General features: G+C 38.0%; 1 protein-coding gene across 12 annotated transcripts in view; it reads left to right on the top strand.

Moving 5' to 3' along the window:
* The window catches only part of nav3 (neuron navigator 3), a 322,550-nt gene that overhangs the window by 273,609 nt on the left and 23,541 nt on the right, over positions 1-25,400 (top strand). For 7 of the 12 annotated variants that reach the window (XM_058772574.1, XM_058772571.1, XM_058772565.1 and 4 more), the window contains 12 exons: positions 3,496-3,864; positions 5,705-5,836; positions 17,417-17,537; positions 17,762-18,029; positions 18,666-19,395; positions 20,954-21,388; positions 21,565-21,606; positions 22,876-23,027; positions 23,154-23,342; positions 23,491-23,543; positions 24,689-24,709; positions 25,055-25,078. In XM_058772574.1, coding sequence (XP_058628557.1) covers positions 3,496-3,864; positions 5,705-5,836; positions 17,417-17,537; positions 17,762-18,029; positions 18,666-19,395; positions 20,954-21,388; positions 21,565-21,606; positions 22,876-23,027; positions 23,154-23,342; positions 23,491-23,543; positions 24,689-24,709; positions 25,055-25,078 — 2,536 coding nt within the window. The remainder of the gene's footprint in view (positions 1-3,495; positions 3,865-5,704; positions 5,837-17,416; positions 17,538-17,761; positions 18,030-18,665; positions 19,396-20,953; positions 21,389-21,564; positions 21,607-22,875; positions 23,028-23,153; positions 23,343-23,490; positions 23,544-24,688; positions 24,710-25,054; positions 25,079-25,400) is intronic. The other 5 variants (XM_058772570.1, XM_058772568.1, XM_058772573.1 and 2 more) reach the window with 4 other exon arrangements.

Raw genomic sequence — 25,400 nt, 5'->3', positions numbered from 1 at the left:
ATAAGCTTGAAAGCTGTTTCTGTAAATGAGAGCTTTGGATTGTTCAATACAATTCAACTACAGTATTTGAAAGTGTATCTCTTTCATAGGACCTTGTTAACCAGCTTACATGCTAGCTAACCACTAATGAGATTCATTCTGAATGGACTTTGATGGTGAGGATATTAATATACCAGCGTTGTAGTCATGACAACATCGTCTTGTGCTGATGACTTATTTGTTAAGTGACACTCATTTTTGACCCCCTGCTGTTGTCCCCTCATGCAAGTAACTGACTGTCATATTATTGTGGATTTGTTACTTGTAGAGATTGTTTAAACAGACTATTTTATATTCATGAATAATGCTGAATATTTATATTCATTCTAAGATTAATCCACACCTTAAAATTTACCCTAGAAATGGAAAATATCCCTGTAATGCGATTGTCTCACCACTAGAGAGAGCTGTTGCGAGACAGTCGTCTTGCAGGATGGGTGTGTCAAGATGGGCATCTGCATTTGAGCATCTGTCCATATGCCGTTTTCTCACAAGTTCCCGCATCAACAAGCTTGTGATGTGTGGAGACGCCTATGCACACATCAGTTCACACATTGATAGTCACGCAATCAGAGACATGGACCGAGCACTTAACAAAGGTCAGGAGGTCAAACTGAAGTTGTGTCCGTGCTAACATGCTTGTTGAAGGGCTGCTGCTAGTTGAAGTGGATTAGACATGACACGATGAGAATACCTTCCATTTTATGGAGAGCAGCAATCAAACACAGCCACATTGGCAATCTTTCTGCTTCAGCTGGGTCCTTCACACCACGCTGAACACTCACAACCTACAGATAGAAGACCTGCTGTGGAGAGAGACTCGGTCTAATATAGACATCTCGAGGATCTGATGTGGGCAGGATCTTATAAAGACACTACAGTATGTAACAGTTAAAAAGCTTATAGTTGTTATATTTTTGAATATAATTTTGTAATAGTTTTATTTTATTTTTATTTCTTTGGGGTGGCATTTTTGGCTTTTTATTGTGATAGGACAGTATTTAGACAGGAAGCAATGTGGGAGAGAAAGAGGGGGCTGGATCGAGAAAGGAACTCGAATTCAGGACGTCCGTTGCGCAACAGCGCTATATGCCGGCATGCTGCCCACGAGGCTATTGGCGCCGACATTTTATTTTATTTTATTTTATTATTTTATTTTATTTTATTTTATTTTATTTTATTTTATTTTATTTTATTTTATTTTATTTTATTTTATTTTATTTTATTTTATTTTATTAAAATACCAATTACTGGTATTTACGCCATTATTTAACGCCCAAAAAAAGCATGTCTTAAAGCAGGCGCTAATTTGCGCTGCTCTTGGTAGACTGCGCGGGTCATTATGGAAATTAAATGTCTGCATCTGTTTTCTTTAATGTGCGCATTGTTAGTAAATCACCCGCAGAATTTTCCCCTTCTGTCGGTGCTTTTATGGAATTGTGCTCTAATGCTAATTTGCCCTGTTTATTAAATCTGGCCCATTGTGTATCGGTTAGCATTCCTATTCATGTCAATGGCACATGCAAATTATTTTATTTCAAATAATATGGTTCTTTGGAACTTTCTGTTTATCAAAGAATTCTGACAAAATGGTAACAGTTTCTATAAAAAAAGATTAAGCAGCACAACTGTTTTCAAAACTGATAATAACAATAAGAAATGTTACTTGAGCACTAAATCAGCATATTAGAATGATTTCTGAAGGATCATGTGACACTGAAGACTAGAGCAATGATGCTGAAAATTCAGCTTTGCCATCACAATATATTTTAAAATATATTAAAATAGAAAACAGTTATTTTAAATCTTAATAATATTTCACAATATTAGTGTTTTTACTGTATTTTTTCTCAAATAAATGCAACTTGGGAGAACATAAGAGACTTCTTTCAAAAACATTTAAAAATCTTACCGTCCCCAAACTTTTGAACAGTGGTGGCACAATTGTTTTGTAGCAAATCAGCTCAATTGTCAATCATATTTGTGTATTCAACATTTAAGTCTGAGTCAGTGCAAATATTCAAGTCACTTGGTGGCAGTGGCGGCTGCTGGTCTTTCAAAGAGGGGAAGCTCATTTTCGGCCTACATCATAAAAATTTTCCATTTATTTATACGTAAATTCTGCCCTATGTTCCTTTTCAAGAAAATTCTCTGTGACCCTGTCGTACCAACTAGGCGTCTTTTCCAGTGACGCTTAGCCTAGCCTACTGTATGAATGAATGAATGAACAAACAATCTAAAAAAAAAGATATTAAACTCGACGGAGGAAATGTGGGAATTAGGTTAAACTGAAACAAGGAATGTGGTGTATAATAGGGTTGTCACGATACCATAAAAATGTCTTACGATACTATACCAGCTTAATTTATAATTCAATTCTACGAAATGAATCAAAATTGAATAAATAAATAGATGTAAGTGAAAACAGACAATATTATTCTCTGAATACTTAATGTGAATGAATGACTGGCTATTGTTATCCATGAAATTATCTAAACAAAACTCATCTTAGCACTGCACAGAAGCTGCATGAAGTGACATTTAGATGTGGCATTTATACATTTAGACTGTATTTATAATTGCATAAATAATGTTATGAGATTAATGTTTTAAATACTAAATTCTGAATATAGAAATATGTTGGAACATAATGTAATATGCCTACTTTTAGACGGGAAACTTAAAAACGGCCAGCAGGTGGCAGAAGTTCGTGATTGAATCACTCAGTCATTCAAATGATTCTTTCAAAATGGCTGAATCCTTCAGGAGTGAATCAAATGACTGTTTTTATGAACGGCTCAGTGAATCAGTGATTCGCCCAAGACAACGCGGATTTGGATTCAAACACAAACGAAACAAAAACAGCACTCTGAGCGTCCGTGGGCGGGACATAATCGCAGCATTTATCCAATGACCGTCTAGTTTCGAAGCGCTGAAAAAAACAGTTCAAAGCAGCCCCATTGAAGTCAATGGACGCTCGGCTTCAACAGAGAAATACACTGACGCTACGGGAGTGTATGAGAAGGAAATCGAGTCAGCGACCTGCTATATGTAGCTGATTCTGAACGAATTCGTCTTCGAGATGAACGTGTTCTAACGCATTTTTAGTCAATAAAATGTTAACACAATAGTACATATTTGACAATTAATATTTTGACATTATAGGGGAAGCCGAGCTTCCCTTGCAGTCTTAAAGAAATCCCCACTGCTTGGTGGATATTTTAAACACTAAACTTTACTTTAAAAAACAGTGCTGCATTGCAGGGTACAGATTGGTCCTCAAACTGTCAAGAAAACTCCTCACATTGGCACAGGTGCTGGATATTTATGTCTTTAAATGGCAAGTAAGCTTCTTTCGGAAGCAGGATATTGATCTAATTACCCAAATCTGCTTGCAGTCCCAAAATTCTCTCCTCTAATCTCCTTCTCTTCCTCTATTTTTTATTTTTTTTGTAGTACCCTTGAGACAACATTCGACACCACTGTAACTACAGAAGTGAACGGTCGTGGCCTCCCCGCCCTCTCAAGCCGCTCCTCCCCAATGTCTTGGCGTCTCGGCCAAGCGTCGAGCCCCCGTCTTCAGGCCGGCGACGCTCCTAGCTACGCTCCGCCCAGATCCAGTGCCAGCACCACTGCTCGCTATGGTGACCCCTCGAGGTTGTTATACACTGCCCCCCTGAGGAGAGCGGCCGCCTCAGGGGCTCGAGGGTCAGAGCCGGGAGAGAAGGGTGGGGTTTCGGAGGCGGGGCCAGAGGTGGATGTGACTGGATACGGGAGCGATGGTGACATACTCGCCAAGAATGTACACGCAGATGATATCAGTGGGTAAGAAACTATGAAATTAGAAACCATGTTGAGAAACAAACAGGGCCTTTTACATGAGATTCTTATAGTTTAATCAGGTCAGTTGAACTATCAATTAGTTTTTCTGTTGGCGTATGCAGTGTTCACAAAGGGAAGGCTGTTTGAAAAAATTATGATCGATTTATAACATTTACACGCATTCCATCAGTGCAGAGAAGCAGATACAGCAGTCTCCCAATATCCTTATATGGGTGAGAAACACAGTCATATGTCTCTGTTTGGAGGAATAGCTCAGGGTCACGTATGCATCACTGTGTGATGCACTATTGCTTTTGCCCTTGCTGTCTCTATGCTGATGAATAGATGGAGAAAGAAAATTAACACTACAAATGAAGTCTATAAAAGACTGACTCACACGGGAACTGAAGCACTGATACTTGAACCTGAAGAAACTTGCATGAAAGTGATGGATTTGGGAATACTAAACACAATAAAGCTCCTGCAGTCAAAGCTGCAGGCAGTACATCAGCCTTAAACATCAATTAGCTGAAGCTTGATGCTAATTATCAGAACATTAATGTTGTTGGTGCTTTCTCATCTGTGACGTGTTTATAACTCACTGACTCACACCTAAGAGCAGTTAAAAATTATGCTTATACACACAAAGCAGTGTTGTTTTGGTTTCATTTTTACATTTTGAATTAGCTTATATTTTAATTTTTTTGTTTTAATTTTAGTTTAAGTTTTAGTAATTTTATTTTTAAGTTTAACATTTTTCTTAGGTTTTTTTATATATATATATATTTCTTTTTATCTTTATGTTTTATTTCAGTTTTAGTAATTTTAGTACTAAAACCTATTTTGTTTTATTTCTTGTCTTATGTTTATAGTTTAGAATTAACAAAAAAAAAATTGTTTTAATAGTTAAATAGTTAATTTAATTTTAATAGTTTTAGTTTTAGTACAATAACAACGCGGACACAAAGGAAAGTATTTTGTTGTTGTTTTTAATATATATAAAAAAAATATTGCATTAAGAAAGGAATTTACCCAAAAATTTTATATCACCCTCCATTCCAAACATTACATTTTTATTACATTTATATTTCTGTGGAACAAACACAAAAATAAAATAAAATAAAATAAACAAACAAACAAACAGTTCATTAAGCTCATGCACTGCAGGTTTTTTTTTTTTTTAGATCAAACAACAACTTTGTGTGAGAAACAGGCTGAAATTGAAGTCATCATTCACTGAATATCCCTTTGTCATAGCTCTCAAATATAATTTGAACTTACAAAACATGCAAGAACCAATAGCATTTGCCCACACTGACAAACTGTTTGTTTTACCCAAAATATATAACCTATATAGAAATAAAAACACGGCTAAAAACACATCTCTTCCATCTTTATTTGACCCTCTAACTCTAGCACTCTCTATTCTAATTCTATTCTTAAAAAAATAAAATAACACTAGCTTTTTCTAATCTTTTTGTATTCTATCTATGTGTTTTCTTTTTATTTATTATACAATTAACAAAAGCAAAAAAGCCCTCTAACACTAGCTTGCTCTATTCTTTTTCTATTCTATCTATTATATAAAAAAGATTTAAAAAAAAAAAAAAAACCTTTCTACGTGTACTGCGTTAAGCTAACTGAGACTTGCTATAGCACTTGCGTATCATTGCTCTTTTGTTGATTTTGATTGCTTCCATTGTCCTCATTTGTAAGTCGCTTTGGATAAAATCGTCTGCTAAATGACTAAATGTAAATGTAAATATATAACCTCACTTTATTTGAACCCAAGACAAATTATCTCAGATAATAGTTCACTATTATTTTGATGTTTAATCACAAGGTACCACACAGACGGAGGTCTTTACTCTCGGAATGTCGACCTCTACTCTCGAAATGTTGGACACCCACCTGAGATGCCACCTGCTCGAGAGGTCGTTCAGAAAGGGGTCAAAGAGATGCAAGGGGAAGACAGGTAAGACTTCCTGTCAAGAATCAAACAAATAGAGTTCACCAGTACATTTACTTCGTTATTGATTACAGCAGGTGTTTGTGCCCAATTCCTGCAATATTCTAAATGATAGCAGTTCTGTGTCTTTAAGCAGTAGAGTTAGTGGATTTCCACACATTTTAGGTCTCTGACAGGCTATGAAACAGCCACGTGCTGACGGGTTGAGAGGAAAGCTCATTTAAAAAAGTAAGAAGTTCTGACAAGATTTAAATTAATGTGTGATACTTTCCATAACTGTGGTATATTGGCAAAATGTGTGAAAATGGAGTTCATTACATTGCTTGTCTCCTTCACTGTGTCATTTGATAATAGGACCTATACATTTTTTTAGCAGAAACTCTTAATCCGAGTGATTTATATGAATGTAAGACCATTTTGTGATGCCTAACACTTTGAAGACTTTAACAGAGTTCAGATCAGGTGATGAATGAGATTCAGTGTTTGATGGACCGGATATCACCTTTCTATGATCAATGAGTTGCTTCCTGTCTTTGTCTGTGCTGTTTGAGAGTGACTGTAACTGACGAGGTCCAGACAGTATCATAGCGGCCTGTCAGTCACATCCTAACCTGCATCTTGTCTGCTGTCAAACTAGGAGATGAGAACATATTTTTTTAGTAACTGAATATAAACAAATCTTTGTTTTATGAGACTAAAATGCAAAGCATATTTTGACTGGATTTACCTGTTGGTTAGTTTCACATAGCTGGTGCAGTCAGCATAATGTTTGGTCCACTTAAGAGCTTATTTGGACCGAGAATTGCTTGATTAAATATCAAGCAGCCTTTTGGCCAACATCCATTAGTGACCAAACAACAGTGTTTACAAGACGTTTAGGGCCGTGCATATAAAATCAGATGTAATTCTGAGAACTAAATGAAATATAAGTGTGTTAAACAACATTTTCCTAGTAGTCAAGCAAAAGATTTTTTATTTATTTGTTCATTCATTCATTCTAGCTATAACCAGTATGATTGCTAATTGTAAACTATTTTGCCTGTTTTAAAATAATAATCATAACCAATGTTAATTTAGTATAATTGAGGTACTATTGTAATATTTTGAATCAGTTTTTATTTTTATATTTTTGTTGTGTTTTTATCCTTTTTAGTATTTTTTTAATGTCTGTAAACATGTCTATTTTTATTCATTTTAGTTTTATTTATGTTAGTACGTTGAGTTAAACTAAATTAAATTTTGGAACTAGATGTTTTTATTTATTATTATTATTTTATTTATTTATTCATGTAACCTTTTTTATTTTAGTTGCATTTTTAGTTTTAGTTAACTATAATAACCTTGATCATAACCAAAACAATAACTAGTAGTAGTAGCAGTAGTAGCAGTAGTATTACTATTAGTATTATTCAAATTTTAATACGACACGATCCGTGTACATTTCATCAAAATTGCATGATGCATTGATGAAGTTTGGAGCTTACGATTTTGACAACAGTAGCCATTTCAGTGTACAGTTTTCAATAGACAGTTCCGTCCATGGACTACATGCTGCTTCACTTGGAATTATTGGCATTCAAGCTGTTTCTATTCCCCACCAGTGTCAAATGTTTTTCACAGCCTAAAATCCAGTAAACTGGCGGAGTCTCGAGCCTCAGGGAGGCATCGTATTTTGGTCTTGCCTCCAGTAACAGGCAGTCATTCTGTAGATGAGGATCAGCTGTGCTGAAGGTCCCCAGACTGAACCTTGCTCCCCAGACTAATGAACCCTACCTGTCCAGAGGGGATGTGACTGAGGAAAACTGTCAGCTCACAGCCCCTGCGACTTCAGATTGGCACTGGGAAATTTCTCTCTCACTTTCTCTCCAATCCTGATAGCTTTCACTTTATTAGCATTTTATTTGAGTAGCAGCTCATTTATTTTACTGCTGTGAATGATTACTGAATGTTTAGTAGTCAGTACCTGTGTGTTTTATGGTTAGTATTTCACAGACCCCTGACTCCCTGACCAATTACTGGCTCTAATTGGCAAGATAAACATGATCCCTGTGCACTTGTTCTCTGTGCGATGTGATGTTATAGGGTGGAGAGAGCAGAAGGTTCCAGAGGGACTCATTACAGTCGCTGCTTAATGTCGTTCCAAGTCCGAATCTGACTCTTCTGTGCAAAGCACTGATAATCTGCAGCAAAAGCCATCAGTTTGGTTCCTGCTGCAGAAATCTGAATAATACTGCAAATTAATAAAAACAAGACTAAGCGATGTGATAATATGATATCATATATCATATATGATATAATATGATTTATGATATCAAAATAAGAGTTTTCGCCAAACGTGAACTTTTGTTCTTATTTTACAATATTGGCAAATTTAAAGAAAAATACTTTAGCCCATTTTGATTGACCCTAAAGAGAGGACAGGCAACAGTGCGAAAGAAACAAGAAATGTTGCGAGCCAGACTCGAAGTAGCATTGCCTACATGAGCATCCAGGTAAAGGCTGAAGTGTTGACATATGCGGCTGATGTTAGCAACTCATATCATCGCTCAACAAGCTGGAGGCTCGCTAACTTTCATCCGTTTGAATAAAAGAGCCAGTCAGTAGCGTGTTTGCATATTGGCAGTGTGTAGTGGTGTAATTGTGGCTGTCATATGCTTTGAGCGGCCATCTGTGTGTAGTACCTCAAAGAGTGTGACTGCTGAGATTTGGGCATTTAAACAAAGCGTACTCCCTCTCTCTCCTGCTGTGGCGTGTAGCTCAGTTTGAAACCCTCAGGCTGGGGAAAATGAGATTATTTCAATCTGCTGTTGCCCTTTTAAAACTCCGACTGCTGAATAAGCAGCGATGCAACCCGGGCCAACAGCAACACGTCTCCCGTATAATGGCAATCATTTTGCCTCGTAGAAATCCGGCCTAACGTGCAAAAGTGGGCTGCTGCTAGTAAATCTCACCATAATCTCACAGTGTTGTTTTTAGTAATCCTGTAATATATTCATTAAAAAGACAAAAGACAGTGTTGACTTGCATGAAACAGGTCATTTAAAGCCTTTGCAGGCTGAATGGAATGGGAATTGGGTGTCTGTTCGACAAAAAGTTTTATATGCATCATTGTGATGATGTCTGGAAATCAGTTACCATGAGATTAATCCAATGGTGGCTAAAAGACTTTAGCTATAAATACTCTCATCATGCAACATAGATGAGGCATGGCTAGCGGCAGCTCTGAGGTTGAGAAAGCAGGACCCGTACGACAGCGCTCGGACATGAATAAGTAAAACCCTTCGCTTTCAGACTCAGAGAAAGAGCTGCTTATGACAGCTTGCTCGGCATTTTTGTGCTTGAAAGGAAAGCTTTGGGGATTGGTTTGTGTTTATTCGTGAGCAGGGAGCGAGAGCGATCGGAGATATGAGGGTTTGTGTGTGTGTGTGTTTGAAGGACTGATGTTAAAATGATCTGTGGTTTTGTTATTCTGTGGTAAACAGCGGGAGGATTTTGTAGTGATGTGATTTTACAGTCATTGACAAAGATTCGTATTAGACAAATGTGGCTTTGTGACTGATTCAGTGTTTTTATATACAAGTCTGACGGGATGAATTATTATTCTAAACTGAAAATGATTCAAACTCCTGCACCTTCATTTATCACAGTGAAATGGAGTTCTTTCAGGTTATAGATGGCCAGCGTACCATCTCATTTGGTGCAGGAAATCACTTACTAATTGAGATTCATTTACTCGCTTCATAAATGAATTACTATTCCTGCCTTGCTCCACAAAGCTGCTCTTTTAACTCATTGTTGATTCCTCCTATTGATATATATATATATATATATATATATATATATATATTTTTTTTTTTTTTGCAATTTATTTAGAAACAATACATAATCTAGATAAAGTGCATTGAAATTGCTAAAAAAAGATAAATTGCTTATTAAAAAGTTGATAGGTGCTTGTGAAACGGTTTTTGAGGGCTATGTTTTCTTTGTATTTGAAGTCTCTAGTAACACATTGCAATATCCGACCATGTTTCCCATGACTCCCAATACTGAGACCCCCTACCAGCCTCCTGGTTTGTGTTTCCTTCCCTTTGCATTCAAGACCATCCATCAAAGTCCACCAAATCAACCAGAACCTGACTCTAGACAGTTTAAGGTCAACCCACATTCAATAGTAACAGTTTCATGTTAATAACATTTTCTCTTCTCTTGAGACTTTTCTACATAATTCATCCTCATTTTCAGTATACAAACTTTGTTGGTATGTCAATGTAAATCTCTTCTAACTCCCCCAGGGATGTTAAGTAGTAACTAAATAGAGAAAGCTACTCAGACACTTATTTTGTTGTTCAGCACTTTTAAGTTTTGAACTTCAGCTTCAAGCATTTACAGAAGAGCAGAGTAATTATTGTATGTTCACCTGGGATAAACCCTTCAAAGTGCTGTCTAAGTATTTCACTATTCCCTTTTGTCCTTTATGTGTCTTTCATTCTAATTTTCTTTATTTCAAGATTTAAACACATTAGTTGTTTACCTAGACAGCATTTTAGTCTTTTTCAAATAGTAGGCAGGAAAATGATGTTGCATTCTAAGATTTGTAATCCAATTTTGATTACAAACAAACTTATATTTCATTTTGCACTGAAATGTGACAATAAAAATAGTTTTTGTGCTTATTAGTGTATTGTGTCATTAGCTTTGAGTCAAGTTGCAGTCCAGTTGACTTCAGATGCTGCATTACAAATCAAATGTATCAGATATGCTAGCTCTGACACGGCCATTTTTACCACCATTAAAGGCTTCTGATGTGCTGGTCCTGATCAATACAGGACCATCACTGAGCCATTATTGCTCTATATATGTCATAACTATCGGCTTATTTTTCTAGAATGAATGATACAAAAATCAAGCCATTCTTTCTCTGCTTGCACTGTCTGGTTTTTGGGATTCGTACTCAGTTCTTCATGCAGACGGTGTGCATCTGTTTAGATAATAGATTTAGTGACAAACACTGCTCAGAGTCCGTAAGTAATAGAACATTTGGATTGATCATTGCCCTGGGGATGTAAACAGAAACACTGTCCGCATAGACAAACAAGACGTTTCATTAGTGCCCAGGCAGAAAAATCCAGCCTACATTATATAATGGGTTTTTAAACTTTTTAAATATGAAGACTCATTTTCTACAGTTTAAATTCAGCTATATATTTTGAGACTCATGTTTACTGTGTAGCATGTAAAGTAGTAAATGTATGTTGTCACTGCACTTAAGTCAAAAGCAGTTATTAAAATGTTATCTTGAATATATTATTAATTCACAATAATATTAATATAAATAACTATTTTTGAAGTTCAAAGCAACTTTTTAAAAATCCCTGAAATTTACTGTGGGCCCCACATTTTTAAAACATACATACATATTTTAATACATACATATATATATTTTTTTTCTGTCTCACTGAAGTTTTTTTGGGTGTGTGATAACTATTTCACAGGTAATTGATTCATTTTATTTTCCCATCACTCAGACATGACATATAAACAGTGTAGAGTTCATTCTCAGACAAAATTGAGCTCATTATGCATTTTATAACTTATAACACTATTCTATACACCATCCCTGTCCCTTCCAACCTCACACAAAACATGGCATGATGACTAAATAAGTAAATAACTGTGAAATGAATTCTCAAATAATGCGAAATAATAGTTATGATTCCAGGCCTTCATGATTAAGAAGGCAGTGCACAGCCAATTGAAATGGCCCTGAACTGCCTTTTCTTCAGCAGAAACAAATGGGACAGAGCCAGATTGGGCACCAGCACTGCTGTGGTAAAAACAGAATAATAATCATTGGACATTTAGACAGATTTGTTTTAGCACAGTCACCACACTCTCAGAAATAAAGGTACAAAAGCTGTCACTGGGGCGGTACCTTTTCAAAAGGTACATGTTTGTACCGAAAGGGTCCATTTTGGTACCTTAAATGTATATATTAGTACTTAAAGTGTACATATTTGAACCTAATAGGTACAGAAGTGTACCTTTTGAAAAGGTACGGCCCCAGTGACAGCTTTTTCACCTTTATTTCTGAGAGTGCACAGTCATACTGTTTATCAGATGTCCTTTCTACATATTGTCATACAATCACTAATCAACAATACAGTTCACTGCTTCTGTGATTGTGGGTTTGTCTGTTTGAAAACTAGAGCTTCTACATCCCTGAGTGGTGCCAGTCTATTGATTTACAGAAGTAATGCGGTGTATCTGAAGCTCAGGTCTGCGGATTTAGTGTTTCGTGGCAGCTGGTTGTTGGTTTCCTCTGCAATGCAGAAGTCAAGCACATTTTTTTCGCTCAATCCAGTGGAGTGACGTTTGACTGTCCCTGATTTCATAAGAGACATTGTCATACTCTGCCTCCACAAAGTCATTTCTTTCAAACTGATTTGATTAAGCTGTAGAAATACAACCACTGATTCACTTCTTTTTTTTTTTTTTACTTTGAATGACGCATTTTGTTAAGGCCAGTATGCATTTATTTAATCAGGACCATTAAGAATTTATAAATAGGAGTTGGATATTTCCATTTGCCAAAGTTTTAGCGCATAAAGGTCATTGTGCATCATTTCCCTTGTGTTACCCAGCATGCAACTTCAAGTTTGACCCTGACTCTGACTTTGATTGGAGTCTGTCTCTTCTGGCAACGCCCCAGTTGGTTGAGGATGTCTGAAGCATTTCTCAGAGTGCATGATGGGCCCAGGGGAGGGGTGAGGTGTGGGGGGTGGGGTGGAGCTGTAAGAAGTGGCGAGATGTCGCTCTCTTCCCTCCAGCCCGTGTTTCGCAACCAAGCAGGTGGGTTGCATTCTTCCTCTATCTTCTTTCCCCTCCTTTTCCCCTCTCCTTTGCTTTTCTTCTTTTGATTTCTCCTCCCCTGGAGCTACAGCATGACATGGGCAGCTTGCACACAGCCAGACAGCATCAATCGCAGGGCGGTGAGTTAGTGTTCACCCTTTCGTCTCACTCAGTCGTGGTCACTGGTTTTGAGGCATACTTTGGTATGTTGGTGACTCTAACAGGCCTGTCACCATTTGGTTTAATGTACAGCTAAAGCTCTAGATATTAACTTCAGGTTAGTACAAAATACTGTGTTTTCATTTTTGATGAATGTTAACAAGATTTACTCGGTTAAATTGGATTATTCTTTATGTTGCACATTTGAAAAAGCTGTCAGTGTGTCGTTTTATCAGCGTCAACATTCTGAGACTGCTAAATGCTGTAAATTTTCCTTTTGGGGATCATTGGATAGCAGACATTGTTTCTGTAAATGAGTTTCTTTGAAATTAATTAACATGGCATCATGAAGAATTCAAAAGGTTTAACATGGCATCATGTCCTAATAACTTCTTATTGTAATCTTTGAATTCTTGTATTTCTTGTTTTAGGGTTTAATTTGATTTATAGAAGTGGAAATGACTGGCTGATGGCTGCATGCACTTAAAGACAGCATTTGTTCTTTATATATATATATATATATATATATATATATATATATATATATATATATATATATACCGGTATATATATATATATACAGGTACAGGACCATGCAGACAATGGTTAATTTCCTCTGAAATGTTACTTTTCCATAATTACACCACAGCATGAAACATATTTAACAGACCAATGGACACAGCTAGTGATTGGGAAATTGATTTGTTTTGATCCACGTAGGATGCAAATCTAGTTTTATTGAGTGTTATTGTTGCATGGTTCTTTCATCACTGAATATTGCATGAGAATATTACAGTATGCTTGAATGGACGTTTGCACCGCACACTCAACAAAAGTAAAGTGAATGGCTGCACTCATACTGTGAGGCATTTAAATAAAAAAAAAAAAACAATCTGTGGAAAATATTCACCCAGCCAAACACAAATGTGAGAGTCAAAAACAGTCAGAAACACATTTTATGTAAATTATGGGTGAATTATGGATGGGTTGTAACTAGAAAAGACATCTTCTTCAATAAGACACAAGTGGAGGCAAACATTGCAGGCAGTTTGAGTGTGTTTTCTCAGGCTGGAATTGCTGTCATGAATGGGCCGGTGTCTAAGGACATAGTCCAGAGACTGCATGTCACCCTGGTCTGACTGTCAGTCCCGTCACAAATACAACAGTACAGGAAAAATATTCAATAAAATATTCAGCCCATATAGGCAAGCTTCTAGGGCAGCTCTCTGGGGTCTTTATCTCGCTAGCAGCATTAGGTCTGACTGTTGTTAAAAAAAAACTATACTGAATCGTAGTGGAATCATGTTGTGCAGTCCCAGTAAAGCATACCAGATTGTGGTAATCAGCTGCTTCTTCCACAGTTTAGTGCTCAGATTGTATTAACTTGATCTGTATTGGCTTTTAGCATATAAAGCATAGCATTTTAGCATTTTTTTTCATGGGCATTGCCATGCATAGCAGCCTACAGCGTGTGAGAGGGGATAGAGAAGGAAAATTCATGGCAAGTCTTGGATAAATGTATCTGCTAAATCATGATTCATTTTAAATGAGAATGATTGGAACAGACAGCATGCATGTTCCTGTAAAACGGCAGCGGATAACTCAAAAGTGGACTGTTTGTGTAATTGTATGCGGAGCTTCCTGCCATTCTAACAGACTGCTTATCATATATAGCCTTTTATGCCCTATTACAGCCTCCACTGCTGTAATAGGGCATCACATTTCTCAAAAAAACAAAACAAAACGTATGACATTCACCCCAAGGCTATTGTGTTGAATTAACTCTTTCAAATTTTAGTCAAATGTTGAGGTAATTATTCACTACTTCATTAAAAGATTAATTGATTATTTGATATTTAGGTTTATTTCCATGTGTTCAAGAGAACAAACAATTATATTTTGCCGAATTAGCATAAGAAAATGCTATGTAAAGAAAAAAGATAATGCTTTTAAACAGTCCAACTGTTCAAATCCTAGTCATGTGCTTTATAGAGACCCTTGTAATGTTATCTTAAACTGCACTAAAGGAACTCATTTTCAGCTCATTTTACCATCATTGACAATGTGCTTCGATATATAACATTCGTCACAGTTCATTTCTCATGGTCAATTACTAGGAATTTATATTTGAAATGCTGCCCATGGCCCTGAGCATTAATTCTCAAAATTCAAGATATTATGAAATAATATGAAACAGTTTGAACCCAAAAGACATTTTTAACATAAATACCCAAAATGAGATAATCTGTTACCTACGTGCAGCTTCCTGTGAAGTGGAGTTTTAAAGTAGAGCTTTAGTCACCATTCTGGCTGCATAACAGTGACGGTGCTCTTTTCCTGCTGATGTCATTCTCTCGAAGCAGTGGACACACTCAGCGGGGACAAGGGTGTGTGGAAACAAGACTGTCAAGGTGACCTTAACCAGTGAGCCCCTGCCAAAAAGTGTCCCACTGGCGAAGGATGCCCACCTAAGCTTGAGTACAACAATTTTAGGTGTTTACTGTTACATTGTGGGAGGGCAAATGCAGAAAAAAAGCTCTCAGGCAGGGTAAGGTTTCAGCAGAGTGCATATTAGGAAATTGTCAACTGGATTGGTGCATTTGGTGGTTATTGATTTGTGTAGGTGCTCTGTTGCAACACTTTGCACTTCAACTTGCAGTATTAAGCTTGATTTAACATTTGTCTGAACTCAGGACTGCCAGCACATCATAGCACCAAGTCAATAACTCTGCCCAGGTGTTAAAGCATTAGCTGCTAATGTGTGTCAGGCCACTAGATACTGAAGTCATTTCACTCTTGAAAGGTTCCAACTAATGCACTGTTTAGACACGAGCATTAGGCACGACCATTGTTGATGTTATCAATAGACTTTAGTGATTATTATGCTTGAAAGACTGGGAGGATCACAAGTGAGGCTATCTGCCAAGAAATATAGACTGTTTAATGTTTTGTAGCTTGTTGCATTAATATAGAATTTGTGCATATATCAGCTTTGTTACATTGGCTTCAAATGCCCATCTATTGAGATTTAAGAAACAGGTCTGTTGAATAATAGACTTTAAAGTTTGGCATCTCTAATCTTTAATTTACATCATTGTATAACAGAATCAGATCTCAAGCTAAATGTGCCAAGTGCTCCTGGAGTTAAATAAGGGAGAAACAAGGATGTTGAAAAATCAATAATGATATTTTTAGAGTGATTGCGCACATACTCGCAACCCACCGAGCCTCTTTCTAATGCTGGAATCTTCAGAAACACCCACATGCTGGTGTTAAGAGCCCTGCGGGGTCTCTCACAATTATTATACTCTCAAACTTTTCTTTCCTTTTTGCTCTGTCCTGCATACATTATAAAAGTCGAGCGAATCTTTACCAGCTCGTCAAACATTTCAAGAAGACGAACTGTCCTGGACAGGCATGTCTCCTGGGTAGACGTGAATATATTGCATTTTCAATGCCAACACTGTTCTGTAAGCATTACTCAGAATCCTAGAATCGATATGAATAATTGAACTGTAGATACTGACATCAGGAAAGAGGTTTGAATATTTCAGTGGTCTCTTTTTATGTCAGAAGATGTCGGTAAACGCCAGGATGTTTCTCTTTGTTTTGTCTAAATGGATTTTGTGTCGGTAAAGCTGTCAATTTAGCCTGAAGAGCCGGGCAGCAAACAGCCACCAATCATTAGAGATTTGAACACAATATCTCTATGATCAGATCTGAAGAATTAATTAAATGAGGACATATGCGTACACACACATGATCAAACACAGTTCGCTTAGCAACACGAGAGAAAGACAGTAGGTGATAAATAACAGCATATGATTTATCTGGTGTAATAGACAGAAAATGAGTTTGCAATTGACTGGGCCAAGTCTCTACAATTCCGCTTTGGCGGTAATAATAGCTTCATATGCATTCACACTCAGCTTTCTTTTAGGATTTTCAACTGGGTCAACAAAGTCGAGGGTGTCAAAGCTACTGTTTAATATCCTTCATTAATTAGGCACGGTCTGGTAAATGGAGAGCAATGAGAACGTAAGGACTGGGGAAAAGAGAAATATTGTCAATAGTTAATGAGAATTGAAGTGGCGAAGCTGCAGAGTGGACTAATTAAGCAAATTAAAATGAATAAGATGGTGACAGTGAGTCAACAATAGCTGGCTTTGAAATATGAATGAACGTGCATTGCAATCATATTTCTGGTCCTTGTGAAGAATGTTTGGAAACGTCTAATCAAAGACAAACCTTGTGGGAATGAACTTCATATTTCCAGAAGTTAAAACCAAAGCATGATTGGGACGTGTCCACATGGGAAAAAATGCTCATAAATCAGACAAATAATGTCCTAACTGAATTCAAAAATGGCAAAGGTGCATTAGTGATACATTATTTCTTAACCAGGCATGATAAGTAATGGGTAATGCTGAATGATTTGACACAGTCATGGTTTGTCAATTAATGTGTGTTGGTCCATCAGCTTACATTAAGTATGAGTTTAATGATACTTTTTGGCTGTTTTTGTTTCTGCATATAAAGGTTATATTTTTTCACACTTTTCTCTTTCTGTCTTTACAGCTGGGATGACAGTAGTTCAGTCAGCAGTGGTTTGAGTGATACTTTAGATAACATCGGCACTGATGATCTGAATCCACCCACCTATTCTGGCATCTCATCTCGCAAGAGCAAAGCAGCACAGGTGTGCATACACTCTAGTCTTCTGTATTTCTTCTCCTCACAGACACATTTTTATAAATAGCTTTGTATCAGCAATCTGTCAGTAGGCCGCAGCAGATTGAACAGACTGAGAGTTTTAGACATTTTGCTTTGGCTAGTAAGAAAAGTTTGGCCATCTGTCAGCTGGATTGCCAAAGTGAGATTTCTGTGTGTGAGCTATATTCTGTGTGTCTGTGTGATTCACAGTCAAATAAAGATACGCACAGACATACCGAGCAGGATGCTAGCAGCTGGGCTGGTGCTGAGGATCTGAAGAAGGTTGATGAAGAGATGGAGCCAGGGATGGACAAGTGGAAGACTTCATCCCCTTCCTCTTCATGTCAGGGTGAGGATGTTGGCCAGAAGACAGGTTTGTCCATCTCTCAAACAGGCTCCTGGAGGAGGGGCATGAGTGCCCAGGTTGGCATCACGCCACCACGGACCAAAGGCACGTCCACCTCTCTCAAAACACCAGGTATCAAACTCTTATACAGTTGTATGTTGTAAAAAAATGAAAAGTAGCAGTAGTTCCTCGGAATGACTCTTTGGCTCTTTAGAAAATGTCAGTTCTCTAAAGAACTTTTAAAATGGAACCCACAAGTTTCTGCAAGGGAGCATGAAAGAAAAGGATTCCTTTTAGCTGGTTACAAAACCAAAGACTGCACAATTTCAGTGATATCTGCCAGTAGGGGACCTTTCATGCATGGTATTCCAGAAAATTGCTTACTGTAGCTTCAAAGAGAAGGTGAAATCAAGAGTAGAGGCTTTTTGGTAACTTTAAAGGACTGTTGAGCGTTTGTTTTTTTTCTTTATCTCAGCCAACTTTTGCAACTGAACCTCTGTCAAGCTACTTCTTTTGGGATACTCAGCAGGAACAAGTAACTTTGGCTGAGAGTGCCTTAACTGTGCTTTTTGCTGAGTTGCAAAGAAGTGCCATTGGCTAGAACACAGCAGTGTTTGGCAGAGTGGCTTTGCATTGTATTGGTGATGATTGATTGGGTTGTGAAAGTATTTGCAAAAAAATGTGCAAAAGCTGACCACCCATGGCTTGCAGTATTGAATGATTAAACAGGAGGTACCAGTGCCATAACAAACATCTTTGTGCTGACAGGTAAAACAGATGATGCCAAAGCATCTGAGAAAGGCAAGGCCCCATCTAAGAGTCCAAGTATTCAGCGCTCACCATCAGATGCGGGCAAGAGTAGCGGAGATGAAGGGAAGAAGCCACCCTCAGGCATCGGTCGGCCGCCTACCACAAGCTCCTTTGGCTTTAAGAAGATTCCAGGTCCCGCTGGAGCCCTCATCACAGCCAGCGGAGCCACTCTGACCAGTGGTTCTGCTACTCTAGGCAAGGTACCCAAGTCTGCAGGCATCGGAAAGGGCACAGGAATCGGCAATGGGCGGAAGACGAGTCTTGATGGTGCTCAACACCAAGACGACGCTGTTTTGTTAGGTTGTGGAGGCTCAAAGGTTCCACTCCAGTATCGCTCCCTACCTAGACCAGCAAAGTCATCTAGTGGGGGAAGCAGCGTGGTGGGCCGCAGCGGGCATCGTTCTAGCTCTAGCAGCATTGATTCAAATGTCAGTGGAAAGTCTGCGGGAGGTAGTGGAGGGGTGGTAGGAACCCCAACCAGCACAAAGAGAAGAGACCCCGGGAAAGTAAGCTCAGGACGCTCAAGTCCCATCACCATCAACCAGACGGATAAAGAGAAAGTGGCAGGGTCAGATCAGGACGGAACAGGGTTGTCTACCTCCCCCAAATCCAGTCCCACGTCCACCCAATCTGGACTCAGACAGCCAGGCTCCAAATACCCAGACATTGCATCCCCCACATTCCGCAGGTAACTGACTTTCTTTCTGAAAAAAATGACTGGGGTAATAGGAGGACAAGAAATGTTAGACAAAGATGACAAAAGGCAGACATAAGCAGAGATACGATTAAAATATGAAAGCAAAGAAGGCAGTTAGCTTGAGACAAATGGACACAGGCAGACAGCAAGAAAGAACAATTGCTTTTTGTGGTTTGGCTCACTCATGTGATGTCGTGACCTCTTGGCCAGAGCAGAGGAAACGTCCCAGCATGTTTCCTTAGTATGTGAGCTGCCTCGGGCTGCGCTGCACTGCTGAATTGGTTCGCCAATAAGTTTAAGCTTACCTAGGAGATCTAGGAAATTTTGTGATGGATCACGGAGCTCATTGTTTTAGTCTTATCCATTGTTTTAGTCACATTCTCACTTTTTGTATCTCTTCCAGCCACCATTAGACGACCTGAAATCTTGTCAGCAGCCCACAGTAGCTCTGATAAATAGACCAGGATGTAATCTAAATCAGTGGTTCTTAAACTGGTTTTGGTTCAAGACCAGATTTCACTGTGCACATCAAGGGATGACCCAATGCAGTGAGGATAGGACTGAAATAGGCTCACCAATATGCAAATTGATTAACCATGGAATAAGCTAAATAGGAAAAAATGTGAATTTGGGTTTCTAAATGTATCTAGAATTTTGAATGGTTTCGTGACAGGCTGCGGTTTACTGCACAAAACAAAACTGCGATGAGAATGAACCTAACTGATAAATGTGTATATTTAATGTAGTCTGGCTCATTTTCTTTTTTTTGTACTTTTGTTCATTGTTTATGAGGACGAGGTCTTGTTATGCAACCTGTCCATGGTGCCAAGCTAATTTGGTTAGCTTCTACTAAAAAACTGATTTTGTGCCAAAACACTGTTAAGTTTTATTGAACACAGCCTTCATATCAACAAAAGTTGCGGAAAGCCTTTAAAAAAAAAAAAAATTTAGCATTGTATCTCCCTGTTGTCTGTGACTCTGCTCTCATATTAGACCTGCAACCCATTTTTGAGAATCTAAATCACAATGCAGCTTTAGCAGTCTATCTCAGCACCTCTCTCCCACATCAGAGGACAGTTGCGCACAAGACGGTGGAGGGTCAGATTGCCACCTGGTGGTTATAGTGTATAAGTGCATATATGTAAACACTCCTCAGGGAGCACGATTTGCCATTCAGATCAGATCAATTCAGAGCTGATTAAAGCAGACGTGTGAGCGTGTTTCCAGCGCACTGATCTCTGTATTATTAGGTGTGTCCATTTAAAAACATGTCTGCGTGTTGCGCTCCTCTGCTCTGTGAAGCAGAAGTGTATAACTGGATTTGCTTGCATCACCTCAGGCTGTTAACTGTTATTGCTAGAGCCTTACAGAGATAATCATAGGCAGATCCACCACTGATTATGTTGGAGTAAAATCTGGCCAATGAAATTATGCATGCACCTGAGTGAAATTGGCTGGTTACATTTACATTCTTTCATGTGAAAACTGTTTGTGAAATCAACTCAGTTCAATGCAACAATGTACATGATTGCCTTATCACTTTGCCCAGGTTGTTTGGCAGTAAGGCCAGCAGTAAACCCAGTTCCCCTGGCACCCCTGACTCTGGTAAATGCCCATCAGCACTGGGCAGCCCCCATGGCACACTGGCGCGGCAGGCCAGCCTGGATTCACCCTCCTCAGGAACAGGTAGCCTGGGCAGCATGGGTGGGCAGAGCGGAGGCAGCAGCCCGCTATACGGCAAAACGCCCGACCTGTGTACTGACTCCCCGGCATCTAGTCCGGCGTCAGGCCTCTCTCTGCCCTCTAACGCCCGGCCTTGGCCACCAAACCTCAGCAGTTCATCTGCGGGCAGTAAAGACACACTGAGCTGCCACAGTATGACCAGTTTACACACAAGCTCAGAGTCCATAGACCTGCCGCTCCCACACCACCATGGGCAAAAAGTCACCCGCACGGGCAGCGTCAAGTCCACCCTCTCTGAGGGGTAAGTGTAGGAGTATATCCAGCAAATGGTATTCGTTGAGTGATTAAAAAGCTTATTAAATGATATGTTAATGAAGTAATGGAGCATTAAAATCTATTAGTCCTGATTTTATCTTAGCTATTTAAATCTGCCTGTTTGTCATAGATAACACTCTTATTTTTCTTCTGTTTTAACAGCATGCCTCTTGACAGAAACACTCTCCCCAAAAAGGGATTAAGGTACTAATGTAACCACTATCCATTTAATTGTCCTCATAAGTATGTTTTTATGTTCTCACCTCTATCGAGTAACTAGCATTAGAATTGTCACTACATGTGCTAATCTATGTATCAGTGGTGTTTGCTAAGGCAAGCATCACTATTATAACACTAAGTTAGTGATTTGAACAAAGCCCTAACCCTAAATATTAAACTTTGGCACCTCAACCGGTACCTCAACCAATCTCAAATCGTGAGGCTTTTTGAGGAGACTTGTGTGATTACTTTTCAAAGTGAATAAACCTACATTTTTCACCTGGTGGATGGTAAAAAAAAAAAATTTAGCAGCACAACTGTAGACTGGAGTAATGGCAACTGAAAAATCAGCATTGCCATCACATTGCCAACTTTTGAATGGTTATGTATATAGAAGGCCAGGACCTGAGTCAAATCTATAGACTAGAATATCAAGAGACTTGGGGATGAGCTCTTTTGACCTGAGCCATTAAGTAACTACCAAACAACCACTTAGAACACCTTAGCAACTGCATAGCAACATTCTGACATCGAACCACAAAGCTGGCAGTGTTGGCAAAATGTTTTGCATACTGTATCCACAGTGACTTGTCAAACCGTGTGACTCACCAGTCTTCCATTTATTAACGCTTTTAGCAAGAGACAACCACAGAAACCACAGCAGGAAAACATCACAATGCTCTTAAGAAGCAATTAAATATTCACAAAGATAAGCACAGCATTTAAATAAAATCAGACTATTGTGTTCAAACCACTATAAAAGAGACATGCAGTCACGGTGAATGATAAACTGCCTAAATGCTGCATGCGTGTGACCTTCTATTTGCAGTTAAATTGCAATGTGAGCAAATCAGTTATAGTCTGTTAGGTCACAATATGGTATTTTAATACTAAAGGCTCAGCTCAGGTCAGCAGTGAAGCAGCACTGAAGATAGTCCAGTCAGAAAGATCCACGTGATCTCTATCAGTTTTATGGAAACTGTCTTTCAAGCATGCAGATAAGACTGCCCACTGCCGAAAGCTATTACTGCAGAACAATGGATGTGAGACTGTGTGGGCTGTTATTATCATCAAGCTTTATTGCATAAATCATTTTAACACCCTATTACAGCCAGATATTTTGTGCTTTCAGTTTTATAGACTCAATATTTGGAACAGAATTTATTTTCCAAAAAAACAATCTGAAAAAGTATTGCATTTTGGGAAAATATTACCTCACGGAATGGCTAAAATAGTCTGTTTGCACCCAATTAGGTACCCTCCGTCCTCCAGACAGACGTCACATGAGGAAGGAAAGGAATGGTTGCGTTCTCACTCCACTGGAGGACTGCAGGACACAGGAAGTCCACTTTCACCACCGGGCACAACCAGCACCAACACTGGCAAATACCACTACTCAAACCTGCGTATGTTAACAATTGCAATATCTGATTTATGATTTTCAGTGGTAGAACCCCCATTTCTGATTATACCGTGGACAAATATTATAAAATAAATTATATTTTTATGCCATCGTGATATTTGTGTTGCAGTGAGCCCCACCAGTATGTCACAGTATAATCTTCCCAGTACCAGCATGAGCCGCTCCAACAGTATTCCAGCACAGGACTCGTTCGAGTTGTACGGGGAGGGACACACTTTGGGGGGCAGTGCCACCTCACTGGAGGAACGGCCACGTGGGATGAGCCGGTCCGGCTCCTTTCGGGACAGCACAGATGAAGGTTAGCATTGCAGTTACTTTACTTGATAAGAATTGATTTATTTATTTACATCTGTACATCGATAACTTTTCTATTTATGCACATGTCCATTAGAAAACAGTAGGTTGGTGCATTAAAAAAGACTTGTGTTGTTCTGTTCTGTCTGCAGTTCATGGTTCTTCTCTATCTTTGGTCTCAAGCACATCATCTTTGTATTCTGCGGTGAGTGACGTTATAGTGTTCTTACGAAAGGTTATAATAAACAGACTGACTAAACAGTCAAATTTCAATTTTGCAAGAGAATTAGCAAATCTTGGCAGTAGCTTTCTTTAGGATTTTTTACATTTGTGAATATGCATGTTTCTTCATGTTTCTTGATTTAAAAGTTGTACACATAAATAAATATAATTCATTTTCAAATATATATATATATATATATATATATATATATAGGATACAACAAGGATAAAGGCACACCAAGGTAAAATATGCGTTAAAATATGTTGATCCTTAACGCGATTGCGGGCAACAACTGATTATGTGCGAAATTGATCTACTATTTAATTTTTTTGTTAAAACATTATCAATTTATTTAACAAAGGAGAATCAGTAAAATTATTTTGAGACAAAGGTCTAAGTTTTAAGAACATGTAAAAGTATGGTATTTGATGTAAAAAAGCACCTGTTGGGGCTAAAGGCACAATAATGTATGTGATAATACATTTTGTTTATTTGCTGTATTATTAAAATGAACATATTTTATGACAATGTATTTATTGAATAAAATAAAATACAATTGTTTATCAAAACAGATTTTCCATAAGTTATGCCTTTAGCCCTGTTGTACCCTATAATGATAAAGATATTTTTGAGTGTACTGTTTGAGTACAATTGTGTATTTTAACTAATTTGTGTTTACATTTTGCCTGTAATTTGTTTTTAATAGTTATGATATATTTGTATCTCTTTATTTATTTATCTTTTCATTTTATAACTGTTTCCTTTCAAAATATAACAGATACACTTTACATTCCTTGCTTGAATCATGCTTTCTATATTAAAAATCATTTTAGTTCATAGTAGATTCATCGATATTAACTGCTAGTCTCTAAATAACAGTAACATCATACATACGGTTTCCATTTGCCTGAGCTTGAAAAACTAATAACTTTAAAGAGTCATTTCTTTGAGAAGTCATCAATTTGAATAGTTACAGTATACTTACAATACAACATCCACTATTCATCAAGGCTATGAATGAAGACTAATGAGGAGATTTAGAGTGGTAGTTTACCCACCTCAGAAGCTCATGGTGGCTCAGCATTGTGTCTTTGCCACTATTTGAACACACATTTTCTCACTTTCAGGTGCTGGCATTTTTAGACAAGGTAATAATTCATCATTCAGAAAGCAGTTTGTATTTACCTTCACACTTTAATTACATTGCAAACCCTAACAGTCTAACATTTGGCTTCAAATCAGCTGCTACTAACGGATAACCAAAAATCTGATCCAAATGGCAAAATTCTGATCATTGTTATTGTGTATGGCTTTGTGATTTACCTTTAAGTGTTTGCAAAGAGCTGGTGTGGATTTTGGCTTCTTAATTCTTTCTTCTTATTGGATCTATTAGGAGACTGATTTTGAGGTTATGTGTGCAAAAAGCTGTTGGGATTATGGTAATATTGTATTTGGATAATTTTGTGTCCTTTAACTGTTGTTTTCATCCACAGACGGAGGAGAAGGCTCACTCAGAGGTAAGAATATATTGTTTCCTTCTTATATTTGTGATTTTGGTAGAATCAAATATGTAAAAGCAATAAAAGGTCAAACAGTGATACACTTTCACAAAGTCCAACATCAGGTGTTTGACTGAATCGGACAAACAAACCAATGCATGTAACAACAAGTGTTTTCAAAATTTAAAATGTAACCATATGTTGCATTATTTCTTATGGAATCGATATCTATAATTCACTTTCTCACTGGCACACATACAGTCATGGACAAACATCTTTAACACACACATCCATAATTTCCCAGGTTCACTTTGATTTGGACTCTTGTTCATTTGATCAC

Source organism: Onychostoma macrolepis, chromosome 04 (assembly GCF_012432095.1).
Source record: "Onychostoma macrolepis isolate SWU-2019 chromosome 04, ASM1243209v1, whole genome shotgun sequence".
Lineage (NCBI taxonomy): Eukaryota > Metazoa > Chordata > Actinopteri > Cypriniformes > Cyprinidae > Onychostoma > Onychostoma macrolepis.
Note: the sequence above shows the minus strand (reverse complement) of the source record. Positions and strands in the feature narration are given on the sequence as shown.